This window comes from Stenella coeruleoalba (genome assembly GCF_951394435.1).
Source record: "Stenella coeruleoalba genome assembly, chromosome: 3".
Classification (NCBI taxonomy): Eukaryota; Metazoa; Chordata; class Mammalia; order Artiodactyla; family Delphinidae; genus Stenella; species Stenella coeruleoalba.
In genome coordinates this window covers 40,868,039-40,882,232 of record NC_137148.1, presented here as the reverse complement: position 1 = coordinate 40,882,232, position 14,194 = coordinate 40,868,039, and the positions used below count along the sequence as shown (strand labels likewise).

At 37.9% G+C, this 14,194-nt stretch overlaps 1 protein-coding gene across 1 annotated transcript in view; it reads right to left on the bottom strand.

The window, feature by feature from the left end:
• NDUFS4 (NADH:ubiquinone oxidoreductase subunit S4) overlaps positions 1–11,097 on the bottom strand; it is a 119,207-nt gene extending 108,110 nt beyond the window's left edge. The window contains exon 1 of the mRNA XM_079918752.1: positions 10,975–11,097. Within this exon, the coding sequence (XP_079774878.1) occupies positions 10,975–11,072 (98 nt within the window). The 5' untranslated portion in view covers positions 11,073–11,097. The remainder of the gene's footprint in view (positions 1–10,974) is intronic.
• Between the last annotated feature and the right edge of the window lie 3,097 nt (positions 11,098–14,194).

Genomic DNA, 14,194 nt, shown 5'->3' with positions numbered 1-14,194 from the left:
TGGCAAATGGATTTAGATAAATGGAACAGACCCAGACAAATACAATCAACTGATTGGGCTTCCCTGGTGGCGCAGTGGTTGGGAGTCTGCCTGCCGATGCAGGGGACACGGGTTCGTGCCCGGGTCCGGGAAGATCCCACATGCCGCGAAGTGGCTGGGCCCGTGAGCCATGGCCGCTGAGCCTGTGCATCCGGAGCCTGTGCTCCGCAACGGGAGAGGCCACAACAGTGAGAGGCCCACGTACCGCAAAAGGGGAAAAAAAAAATATATATATATATATATATATATATATATATAGTCAACTGATTACTGACAAAGGTCCAAAAGCAATTCAGTGGTAAAAGAATAGTCTTTACAATAAATGGGGTTGGAACAAATATATGTCCATTTGCAAAAAAAAATTAAGCTCAACTTAAATCTCACACTTTATATAAAAATTCACTCAATATGGATCACAGATCTGAATAAAAAGATTTCAAAACTTCAAGAAGAAAATAGAGGAAAAAAATCTTCATATCCTGGGGTTAGGCAAAGAGTTCTCTGATATGACAACAAAAGTACAATCCATAAGAGAAAAAAACTGATGAACTTTATCAATATTAAAAACTTTTACTCTCTGAAAGATACTGTTAAAAGAATGAAAAGAAAAGCTACAGATGGGGAGAAAATATTTGCAAACTACATATCTAACAAAGGTCTTATATCCAGAATATTTTAAGAACTCTCAAAGCTCAACAATAAGAAAATAAACAACCCAACTTAAAAACTGGCAAAAGACATAACAAACACTTCACCTCAATATTATTAGCCATTAGAGAAATACATATTAAAACCACATGAGTTATCCATGATGGAAATGCAAATCAAAACCACCAGATACCACTTCATACTCACTAGGATGGTTATAATAAAGATGGTAATAACGAGTGTTGGCAAGATTGTAAAGCCAATGGAACCCTCATTCACTGCTGGTGGGAATGTAAAGTGGTGCAGACACTTTGAAAAGAGTCTGGCAGTTACTCAGAGGGCTAAACACAGAGTTATCATATTGTCCAGCAATTCAACTCCTCCGTATATACCCAAAAGAGTGAAAACCTGTGTCACACAAAAACTTGTACACAAATGTTCACAGAATGTTATTCATACTAGCCAAAAGGTGAAAACACACCCACTGTCCATCAACTTGTGGATAAAGTGTGATATGTCCATTCAACAGAACATTATTCATCAATAAAAAGGAATCAAGTATTGATACATGCTACAACTTGGTTAAACCTTGAAAACATTAAGAGAAGCCAGTCACAAAAGATCACATATGATTCTCTTTGTATGAAATGTCCAGAGTAGGCAAACCTAAAAGACAGAAAGCAGATTGGTGGTTGCCTAGGGCTAGGGGAAGGGAGAAACAGGGAGTGACAGCTAATGAGCACAGGATTTTTTCTTGGAGTGATGGAAATGTTCTAAAATTGATTTTGAATGGTTGCACAACTCTGTGAATATACTAAAAACCATCAAATCATATATTTTATATGAATGAATTATATGGTAATTATATCTCAATAAAGTTGTTATAAAAAACACAATGAATTATTATTAGACACCAATTAAAATGGCTAAATTTAAAAATACTGACAATACCAATGTTAATAAGGATGCAGAGCAACTAAATTTCCAAACATTGCTGCTGGAAAAGCAAAACGGTATGACTACTCTGAAAAATAGTTTTGCAGTACCTTATAAAGTTGAAGTATATTACCTACGGCCCAGAAATCTTCCTCCTGGGTATCTACTCTAGAGAAATGAAATCATGTTTACATAAAATCCTGTACACAGATGTTTAAAGTGGCTCTATTTACCACGGTCAAAAACTGGACAAAGGGCTTCCCTGGTGGCACAGTGGTTAAGAACCCCTGCCAATGCAGGGGACACAAGTTCGAGCCCTGGTCCAGGAAGATCCCACATGCCACAGAGCAACTAAGCCCATGAGCCACAACTACTGAGTATGCACTCTAGAGCCCGCGCACCTAGAGCCCGTGCTCCAAAACGGGAGAAGCCACCACAATGAGGGGCCCATGCACCGCAAAGAAGAGTAGCCCCTGCTCACCGCAACTAGAGAAAGCCCACACACAGCAACCGACCCAACGCAACCAAAAATAATTAATTAATTTTTAAAAAAAAACTGGAAAAAATTGAAATGTTCTTCAAGGGGTAAACGGATAAATAAACTGTGGTATATCCAAACAATGGAATATGATTTAGCAATAAAGAGAATGAACTACTGATACACACAACTTAGAAGAATCTCAAAGGCATTATGCTAAGTGAAAGAAACCAATCTTCACAAGGTTGTATACCATATGGCTCCATTTATATTACAGTCTCAAAATTACAAAACTATGGAGATGAAGAAAAGATTATTTGTTGCCAGAGATTACAGGGGTAAGGAGGGACTCTTTGGGGTGAAGTCCTTTGGTATTCTGTACACTGATTATTGAGATGGTTACACAAATCCATATGTTTGTTAAAATTCTAAAAACTGTTCACCAAAAGGAAAATAGTGGATTTTTCTTTATAATTTTAAAAATTAAAAAATGTTAAATCCAATTGAGAGTCAATAGTCAATATTGAGAGTCAACAGTCAATATTGAGAGTCAATAGCTTTTCTTTAATTTGGTTTAAATTCACTAGACTACCACTTCTGATCATCTCATTTAGTTTAAAATACAGTATATAGTTCAAAGAAAGATACTAAAAAAATGAAAGTCATCCTAAGGAGTACCAAGAGGTAATAAATCTGGTCATTAATTAGGGGTAAATAAACTAGACATGCTAAGCCTGGAGCACAGACTCAGAAGGAGAATGACCGATGACAAATGTCTTCAATTATCTGAAGAGCTGACATGTGCACGAGAGTTAGAATTTTTCCATATAATATTAAAGAGAAACTTCATTTACCAGTGAGCCTAAAAATATAGAGGGTTTTCTAGGGCCACCAGTAATTCACCATATATTCCTCAACTGCTAGATGATCAAGAAGCAGGACGTTCTGAAGATTCTTGCATTAAACAAAGGGTCAGACAGGATGATCCAAGAGTTTTCTTCCACCTCAAACATTATATGAACTATAACTTCTACAGTTAACCTACCAAAGTAGAAGACACCAAACATCTAAAAAGGTATCCCTTCCTGCCAAAATATCACCTTTCATTGCATAAAAATATTAAATAGCACTCTAAGTTCCAAATTTTTAAAAAGACCAAATAAATTCAAAATCTTAACAAAAGCCTTGTTAAGACCCAGTTTATTTCTCCAAATCTCATTTGTACTAAGGATATTACAATTAAATTCAAATTACTAATGTCTAATTAAATCTAATTTCATTAGACTTAAAAGACAAAAGTTATAAATTTCATGCAAACTTCTATAAGTATATTGAAGAAATTTCTTGAAAAATAAGTACTCTTTCCACACAAAGGGTGGTAGTCCTCAAAAGAGCCAAAACATCTGTATTCACTTTAAAGCTCATCAAGACAGACTGACATTTTTAGGAGAAGCATATGGCTTGCTGAACAGTCATCTAGAACAGGATCTTTCGTCTAGTAAACCCTATTCAAGGACCATTTACTTATGTATGGAGTGGCTGAATAAAGAAAAGAACATATTTTTAAGTCCTAGAAAACACAAAGAAATAAACTCTTCATCTAGCTTTGTTAAGGATACAGCAAAACACATTAGAAAAGCAGCCAGATCTTTACTCTCAGAGACAGTGCTCTCAACATCTGAAACAATTCTAAGAAATCACTGAAACAAAAGAACTCTAGAAAAGCTTTCTTAGAGAACTATATCCAGCCAAAGACCACCTCCCTAAAAAAGGCATTTCCATTTTAAAGGATAAAACACTTTCTTCTTAAAACTCTGAAGGGCAGAGTTCAACAGCTGCGCTATATTAAACCTGAGCCCTTCCAAAAGGAAGAACAAGAGTCTCTGGAGAGCGAGTAACATGGCCTGCTTTCTCCAAAATTATCAAAATGCCTGCTTTGCCTCAAAGGAAAGTTTCTCCAAGAAAAAGCCTCTATACAATACATGGGTGAAAAACAAAACTTAGATTAGGAAAACATGCAAAAATAGAAGCATTTGTTTCTGGAAATCTCCTCCGCCTAAGGCAAAATGCATTTTGAAGTCCTTCAAGACATAGCATGGAAACTATTAAACAAAAAAAACCAAAAACAGTAGTTTTCAGCCCTAGCTTCCCTTCAGAATCACTACAGAGCTAGATCTCAACATAAATTTACTGAACCAATATATACTGGGACCAAGGCATCTGAATTATTTATGCACACAGCAAGTGATTTTGATGCACAGCAAGGTTTTAAAAACAACTGAACTGGAGCATGATCCCATAGAGGAAAAATTAAAGTCTAGTGAGTAAAGACAAGGAGGAAAGGTCACATTTGAGCAACTAACTAGTTCTAAAGAACCTAAGGTTGTATACACCTACTAAAATACTCAGTAACAAACAGAAAGAAAATTTGAAACAGAAATTCTGAATTGTTCTCATGCCATTACTTAAAGGACAAAAGTCTTAGAATAGTTTGCTAAAATATCCAAATATTTAGATGAAAGTTGTTATGAAGAATCTGATCACTGCAAAGGTTCCATCAGGGTCTCTGGATACTGCAAACTGAAAAAAAGAAAAGTTATAATAAGAGCTCATGTATTATATGTATTATCTGTCAACCTTTAAAAAGTTCAAGGCTTTGGGCTTCCCTGGTGGCGCAGTGGTTGAGACTCCACCTGCTGATGCAGGGGACACGGGTTCGTGCCCTGGTCCGGGAGGATCCCACATGCCGCGGAGCGGCTGGGCCCGTGAGCCATGGCCGCTGAGCCTGCACGTCCGGAGCCTGTGCTCCGCAGCGGGACAGGCCACAACAGTGAGAGGCCCGTGTACAGGAAAAAAAAAAAAAAAAAAGTTCAAGGCTTTAATCACAACAAAGTAAATTTCAGCCATTATCAAAGCTTTATTAAGCCTACTTCATTTTACACAAAATTCTACCAGGTTTTACTTGCTTGGTATTCAAATCCATGATAAACGAAAAGTGGCAGTGGAACTGCTAAAGGGGAGCAGACCAGTCAAGGAAGGATACAAAAACACTATTAAAAAGTAGACATGGGACTCCCTGGTGGCGCAGTGGTTGGGAGTCCGCCTGCCGATGTGGGGGCGCGGGTTCGTGCCCCGGTCCGGGAGGATTCCGCGTGCCGCGGATCGGCTGGGCTGGGCCCGTGGGCCGTGGCCGCTGGGCCTGCGCGTCTGGAGCCTGCGTTCCGCAGCGGGAGGGGCCACGGCAGTGAGAGGCCCGCATACCGCCAAAAAAAAAAAAAAAAAAAGTAGACACAAGAACTCAGAAAGCACAGCAGACACTTGATAGTTTTTAAAGGCAGCAGAATACGGTAACTCTATTTCCTAATGATCACTAGAGTGAAGAAAAAGAAAAATATGTTCAGTATACCTTGTTTAATTCATACCTTACATGTATTTTGTTTAAGAGTGTAAGAAAGTATAATAATCAAGTTACCTATACAAAGTCTCTCATCAAAAATAATTACAAAATTTAGGGGAAAAAATCCTTACCACAAAAATAACCACAAAATCCCCTAATTCCTCAATTGGAGACTCTAGCTGTATAAAAGGAACAATGGAATGAAAGTAAAGAGCATCAGATAGTCTTTTAAATACAGGATACACCTTGAGGGGAGGGACAGACTGGGATTTTGGGACTGACATGTACACACTGCTATATTTAAATAGACAACCAACAAGGACCTACTGTATAGCACAGGGAACTCTGCCCAATATTCTCTAATAACCTAAATGGGAAAAGAATTTGAAAAAGAATAGATATATGTATATGTATAACTGAATCACTTTGCTATACACCTGAAACTAATAGAACATTGTTAAACAACTATACTCCAACACAAAATAAAATATATATATATATATATACCTTGCTAAAAAGAAAACAGAGAAGACACTGAGATTTTAATTTACTATTACCAGACATAATATTTCTCTCTGCAAAAGTCAACATATTCCTTTAAATTGCTAAGTCAGACCATTTCCTAGTAATGTAAACTTAAAATCTGTTTCTTTGGCTGAAAAATGAGAATAAAAACATGTGAGTTGTAGGATTACTGTAAGAAATGGGATAACAAAGGTAACGTCCTTGGCACAGTGGCTAATACACAGTGAGAAATAAATGTTAGCTGCCATTATTAATTTGTACTCAGAATAAACATCATAAAAATGATTCTCAATGTTCACCAAAGGGTATATTTTAGAAGCTTTTCCATTTGAAATGGTCTTATTCTGCATTCACCCCATACCCAGAGACCTCTCTAAAATGTATTATACAGGAATCAATTTGCCCCATCTTTCTTCATTAAGTCCCATGTATTATCAGCTTTTAAAAACTTCATGTAAAGTAGCTTGCACACAGCAAGTCTAATAATCACATTTAGTTACTATTATTCCTAAAGAGCTGTCATGCTCTGTGAGTACCCTTTCTCAAATTAAGTTCATTTCCACCTCTGTTTTAAATTTGAAAACAAAAGAGGTATCAGGACACTTGTCAAAGAAGTGCTTGAGTACAAAAAAAATCTATTTAGGGACTTCCCTGGTGGCACAGTGGTTAAGAATCCACCTGCCAATGCAGGGGACACAGGTTCAACCCCTGGTCCAGGAAGATCCCACATGCCGCAGAGCAACTAAGCCCGTGCGTCACAACTACTGAACCTGAGCTCTAGAGCCCATGAGCCACAACTACTGAAGCCCGTGCACCTAGAGCCTGTGCTCCACAACAAGAGAAGGCACCACAATGAGAAGCTCGTGCACCACAACGAAGAGTAGCCTCCACTCACCACAACCAGAGAAAAGCCTGCACGCAGCAACGAAAACTCAACACAGCCAAAAATAAATAAATAAATAAATTTATTAAAGAAAAAAATAACCTGCTCATTTTCAAGTGTGTGTGTGCACGCTCACTTGTGTGTAGAAGAGTCAGTATAGGTTGTTATGCTGAGGCAGCCAACAATCCAAACAACTTTGTGGCTTATAACAAAGTTTGTTTCTGTCACTTTACATTTTATATAACCTATAAGAATCAGCTTCTGCTTTCCTCCATGTTATCTTTATTCCAGGATCTAGGCTGAAAAAAAAGATCCCACCAGGGAAGCAGAGGAAAAAATGACATGGCAAAACATGGGACAGCTCTTGGAGCTTCTGCTTGACATGGTATAACATTCTTGGTTAACATTTCATTGGTCAAGGGACTTTCCTGGTGATCCAATGGTTAAGAATCTGCCTTCCAATGCAGATTACATGGGTTCGATCCCTGGTCCGGAACTAAGATCCCACATGCCACGGGGCAACTAATCCCACGTGCAGCAACTACTGAGCCCGTGTGCCACAACTAGAGAGCCCATGCGCTACAACTACAGAGCCCATGCCCTCTGGAGCCTGTGCATCACAACCAGAGAGAAGCCCATGCACCACAACTAGAGAGAAGCCCATGCACCACAACTAGAGAGGAGCGAGCCCACGCGCCGCAATGAAAGATCCCCCGTGCCACAACTAAGACCCCCCCGTGCCACAACTAAGACCCGATGCAGCCATAAATAAATAAATATTTAAAAAAAAAAATATGGCGGGTAGAGGAGATGGTCCCCTTGAAAAAAAAAAATTCATTGGTCAAAACAAGTCACTTGGCCAATGGAGTGGTGATGTATAATCCTGTCACAGGGAATGGAAATTAATATTATAAATAATAATACCATCTACCACGATATCCACCATCGAGACTAAAGAAAAGAAAAATATTCAGGCTATTCAAACCAATAATAAAATCAGCATTTATTTAGGTATGGTTTACTATGTGCCAAGACATTATTCTAATATTTACTAGTGTTAAAATATTTAAATAAACAAAGATGTCTGCTACTGATGAAAACAGACCAACTAATTATGGGTATTTTTTAATGAGGAAAATAAACAAAACAATGAAACCTATTAGAAAACACATTAGAAACATTGAAAGCTCACAAAACTTGGCTTTGATATGTTCCAGACAGCAAAAAGTAGCTGCCCTTCAGAGGAATTTGTTTATCCAGCTTATCTGAAGCAGAAGCTAACCTACTGATTTTAAATGTCCTAAATGTTTTTCAAATTAGGGCTGAGACAGTTTCTTAGCAAGGTGTAATACACACAGAACTCTTATCAAACTTAGTGCCTCTTACTCATTGAAGGTTCCTACAGACTCATATTCATACTGGCTTATCTAACGCTGAAAAAGGAAACATAGCAACAAAATACAGCCAGAGACTGGAGCACAAAATAGGCCTCACAAAGAGGTCCCAAACACTCAGTCCCCACCAGTATTAATTAACACCCTCTGAAGACCCTAAGGAGCTATATTTGAGGTAAACACAAGACTCAGTCCAATTGAGAAGTGATAGAACAGGGCTAGGTGAGGTAAGTATGCATGAATAGGTTAAAGAAAACAAAAACAAAAACACTGTATCAAATGTCCTGAGTCCCAAGTATTGCTATTTTGAAATAGAGTGCCATTTTATCTGATTTTAGATTAATATCCTAAATAGTTAAACTTACCCTGGACAATCCCTTAGGAAAGTCAGGGAAAGTAAGAATAAATGTAGGCCATATATCCGGGGTTGTCCCCCCTCTCTTCAGCCCAGGCAAGTAAGAAGCATGTGGAAACAGACTCACTCTAAAGCAGGATCTCAGCAACTAGATCACCTGAATCAACTACACTGTTTAAACAATTTTTCCTCTTTCTTATGTGTACACATTGTTGGGTTTTTCTGGTTTGCTCTTTGGGTTTTTACAGATATACTAAAGTTAAATTCATAAAAGTTAATGTAGCAGTTAACTGCTTCTTTCCTTCTGCTGATAGTTCCTTTTCTTCAGTATTTATATTTGTTCACTACTCCCTTCTTTATAGAGGGCCTTACTGATTCTATCCCCCCTCATTTCACTGAAGTGATCTGAAATGTCACATCATTTGCAAATATTTTCTAAGCAATAAAATGAATTTTAGATGCAGATGTCCCCAATAATTGGTTCTCTTTCCACGCTCTACCTTTTCAGATCCTCATTCCTCTCAAAACATAATGTGAAGAGAGTGCTTAAGGCCGAAAAGCAAATAATATCTAAGAGAGAAGTGCCATAAATTTCTTTCAAGGTGAAGTGAACAACATAAGCTCCTCGGGTAAAAAAGGTGGTAAAGAAAGCAAATAAATGTATCATTTCACTTGAGCTTAAAATTTGTTTTCCTTGGCTTTTAAGTTTTTTAAAGTCTGAAACAAAGGTCATCTTACATGATTTAAAATTTTATTTTCAAATCTCTTTTAACACATTTGCAAGCAGAAACTCTTTAAATGTGGATAAGTAGTACTAATTAGCAAAGTTTCCAAAATCTAGTATCTTAACTTCGACAACTATAAATTGCTAACAAAATGGCTGTGACTTAGACATACATCCATGTTTTGATTAGCCAGGGACCCTTCAAATTTGTTCTCAGTTCTAGGAATACCATGAACTTCTAGGGAATGCAAAATTAATGCCCATAATATCTAGAAGAATAAGAACTAACCTTGGTCACCTCTATTCTAGACGTAAGTCAACCAGTGGAGCATCTTACCTTAGAGAAATACTCATGTGTAGAACAGTTAACTGTTGTACAAACTTACCTTTCCCCAATCTTACAATTCTTATTTTTCCATGACACTATATTATGTATACATCGCTCTATTATTGCCTTCAAGACTTTTCATAAGCCACTGACATCATCTTTCCCATCCATCATCCACTATTTAAAACCTTAATAAAACTTACCTCCAGAAATCCTTTCTAATTAACTCTAGTTCTAACTCTCTGTATTCCCTTTATGTTTAATATAACACTAAACTAATTAGCGTTTCACTAGACCCTCTTTTCAATTTTTAACCACTCCCATTCCTCCCACCCCTTCATATCTGTCCATCCAGTCTTTCCATCGCTGTTCTAAGCACTCATGTAGAAGATACTGAACATAAGCCCTGGTTAGTATTTATACTAACAAGCTGTGAAAATAGCAATGAAACAAAATAACTCTTCGCAGACAAAAATGCTAGAATGTGTGTGTGCGCGCGCGGGCGCGCGCATGCTGTTGTGTTAGTACTATAATAAAGTCAGGAAAATTCAGAAAAATAGGGAAATGGAGGATTAAGTAACGAAGTCGAAAAAGAAATCACCATCACAAAAATGCTTCAAGGCAAAACAATGAACGACAACAATCTCTGAATTACTGTATCACTGTGAGGCTTTAATAAAATTCTGGATGGGAAAACTCCCGGCATTACCACCAGTCCTTTAAAAATTACTTTCCAGTACTACTAGCAGTGATATTTTTACTAACGTTGAATTCCAACCGAGTTTTCCTCCCAAGCAGCCTGATAAATAAAACAATCTTTCAGTGCAGAAACCCAATCAATATCACCTAAAGCCGTGGAAGGGGAGGGAGTGATTTAACCCTCCAGTAAAGACTGGAGTGATGGGCAAACAGGTAAAAAAATGGAGGGGTGAGGAAAGTGGGGAGAAAAATGAGTGAGACTCCGCCCCCTCTCTCTCTGGGGGTTCGGCTCTTAGCTCCGGAGACAGCCCCACTCCGCAGACCCCTCACAGCAGCAGTCCAAGTTCCAAGAAACCAGAGGTACTCCTCCCCCCTCCCCGCATTCACGCCCCCGCTGGCCTGGCCAAGCTTCCCCAGGTCGCAGCTAGTCCCAAATCCGCCCGCCCTCTCCCGTGCAAAGGGTCAGCAGAGGACGTTTTCCCGAGGCCTTCTCCGGGACCCAGCAGCAGAGACCTCCGCAAAAGTGGAGAGACCCGAGAAGCTTGAAGAAGGCTCACAATGCTGTTACCTGGTAGGAACCTTGGAAACGGAAACGGCAGCTACAGCCGCTGCCCTTCTCCCCCGCAACGCTTGCCTCAGCGCCACTGACATTGAGACCGCCGCCATCTTGCTGCAGGCAAACACTAGGACGGATCACCGCAAGGGACAAACTTCCTTCGTTTTCAAGCCAATGGAACCGCAATGCAACGGAGTGGGTGTTTTGGGTTAATTTTATTCTTGTTTGGTGTTTTGTTAAATAATGGAGTTTAGAAAAGAGGTGAAACGTTTGGTTGAAAGAGATAAGAAGGAAAGTGGACGGAAGAAAAATGCAGAAGTGCATTAAGTGTAAAGATCGTCCTCATAGAGTAAAATCCTTTTTTGTTGTTAAGGACTGGTTACTTAGCAGTTAATGAAGAGACCAAAAGAAAACACTTGAAAGTTTAAACACCTGCAACTCATAATTTTTTCAAAGGACTCAATATTTAGGGCTGAGCCCACTGGAAGAGCCAGAGGGCTCGTTGGGCTCTTGAGAACCTTAAGTAGTACTTTTCCAAAGTGTTGCCAGATTAAGTTTGCAAGACCTCAGGAAAGGACTGTATTCAGTTTGGTGTTCTGTAGTTGATAGTTATAATGATCATATTTTCCAAATGAAAAATCTAGACACATGGCCTGGCAAAGGATTATTTTTTGACGTGTGTATTTATATGACAAACTAACGGAACATAATATTTTATATCGCCCTTTTCCCAGTAAATCCTGAATGTGTGATCATAATCCATAGATACCAGACATATAAAACAAAAATTATCTTCTGAGGCGATTGTTGGAAACATGTTTGTATTGTGGGCTACTGACCTTAAGAACAATGATTAACTGTGGATTATAAAATGAAAAGCAGACTACTTTGTGGGGTTTGTTATTTAAAAGATTTCTTTTTTTAAGAGTTAGAACGTTGCTGCTTTTAAAATTAAGCAAGTTAAAACATAACCTTTATTAAAAGAATAGGATTAACAGGAGGATGGGGAATGCCTTGGTTTTGCATTAAGGCCAATTAAAAGAAAACTCAATACATAGGGAAAAGGGGAAAAGAAAGAGATTGAGCACCATAGCACCTAGCACCAAAGAGAGAGAAAGCCATGTCCAGGAAAAGAGGAAATGCACAGAAAGATGAAAGAAGAGATGTCTCAGAGGGAATTTTCTTTTAAACTTTTAATTTTGAAATAGATTTCACAGGAAGTTGCAAAAACAGTACAGAGAGATCTTGTGTACCTTTCACCCAGTTTCCCCCATTGATTACATCTTATATAATTGCTGTACAGTATCTAAGCTAGGAAACCGACACTGATATATAAAGTGTTTATATGGTCCTATGTCATTCTATCACATGTGTCAATTCGTGAAACCACGAACACAATCGAGATACAGACCTATTCCATCACCACAAAAATTTTCCCTGGTGCTACTCTTTCACAGTAGTACCTACCTCCCAATCCCTGGCCACCACTACTGTTTCCATTTTTATAATTTTGTATTTCAAGAATGTTATATAATGGAATCTTGCAGTATATGACTTTTTGAAATTGGCTTCTTTCACTCAGCATAATGCCATTGAGATCCATCCAAGTTATTGCATTTAACAATAGTTCATCCCTTTTTATTGCTGAGTAGTGTTCCATGGTGTATTAGTCCAGATGCTGCCAAAAAACAAAACTAATAGTATGTATATCTGGACTACCACAATTTGTTTAACCATCCACCTGTTGCAGAATATTTTGGTTGTTTCCCATTTGGGGCTATTACAAATAAAACTGCTGTGAGCAATCATGTACAGGTTTTTGTGTGGACATAAATTTTCATTTCTCTGGAATAAATGCTCAAAAGTGCAATGTATATTTAGTTTTTTAAGAAAACTGTTACAAACTATTTTCCAGAAAAGCTATACCAGTTTTCATCCCCACCAGCAATGTATGAGATCCAGTTTCTCCGTATCCCTGCCGGCATTTGGTATTGTCACTATTTTTAATTTCAGTTCACCTAACATAAATAATAGGTGTGTAGTGATATGTCATCATGGTCTTAATTTGTATTCCTCTAATGGCTAATGATGTTGAATATCTTTTCATGTGCTTATTTGCCTTTATGAATATTCTATTCAGTTAAATATCTCATTTTGCCCATTTTCTAGTTGCATTATTTGTTTTTTACTGTTACATTTTGTCTTTGTATATTCCAGATATGAGTCTTTCATCAGATATGTGGTCCACAAGGATTTTCTCCTATCTGTAGCTTGTCTTTTCATCCTCTTTACAGGGTGTGTTGCTAAGTAAATGTTTTTAATGTTGATGAAGTCCAGTTTAGTCATTTTTAAACTTACGGATTATGCTTTCTTTTGCTTCCATGTTTTACTTATTTTTGTTGCATTATAATTAACATATAATATTATGTTAGTTTCAAGTGTGTAACAGTAATTCGATACTTTTGTACATTATGAAATGATTATAGCAAGAAGACCTCTTAACATCTGTCACTGTACAAAGTTGTTAGAATATTATTGACCAAATTCCCTATGTGTACATTATATCCTGACTTAGTTATTTTATAGCTGGAAGTTCGTACCTCTTAATCCCCTTCACCTATTTTGTCTGTTCCCCCTCCCCACTCCCTTTTGGCAAGCACCAGTTTGTTCTCTGTATCTATGAGTCTGTTTTTGTTTTGTTTTATTTGTGCATTTGTCTTGTATTTTAGATTACACATGTAAGTGAAATCACATAGTATTTGTTTTTCTCTGTCTGACTTATTTCACTTAGCATAATACCCTCCAGGTCCATCCATGTTATTGCAAATGGCAAGATTTCATTATTGTTTATGGCTGAGTAATATTCCACTGTGTATATATAGACCACATCTTCTTTATCCATTCATCTATGGATGGCCACATAGGTTGCTTTCATGTCTTGCTTATTGTAAATCTTGCTGCAGTGAACATGGGGTGCATGTATCTTTCCAAATTAGCATTTTCTTTGGATAAATACCCAGAAGTTGAATTGCTGGATCATATGGTAGTTCTATTTTTAGTTTCTTGAGGAACCTCCATGCTGTTTTCCGTGGCTTTCTAATTTACACTCCCACCAGCAGTGCACAAAGATTCCCTTTTCTTCGTACCCATGCCAACACATTGTTTCTTGTTCTTTTGTATGGGTTGTGCTTTTGGTGTCTTGTCTAGGTACTGTTCACCAACCCTAGGTCCT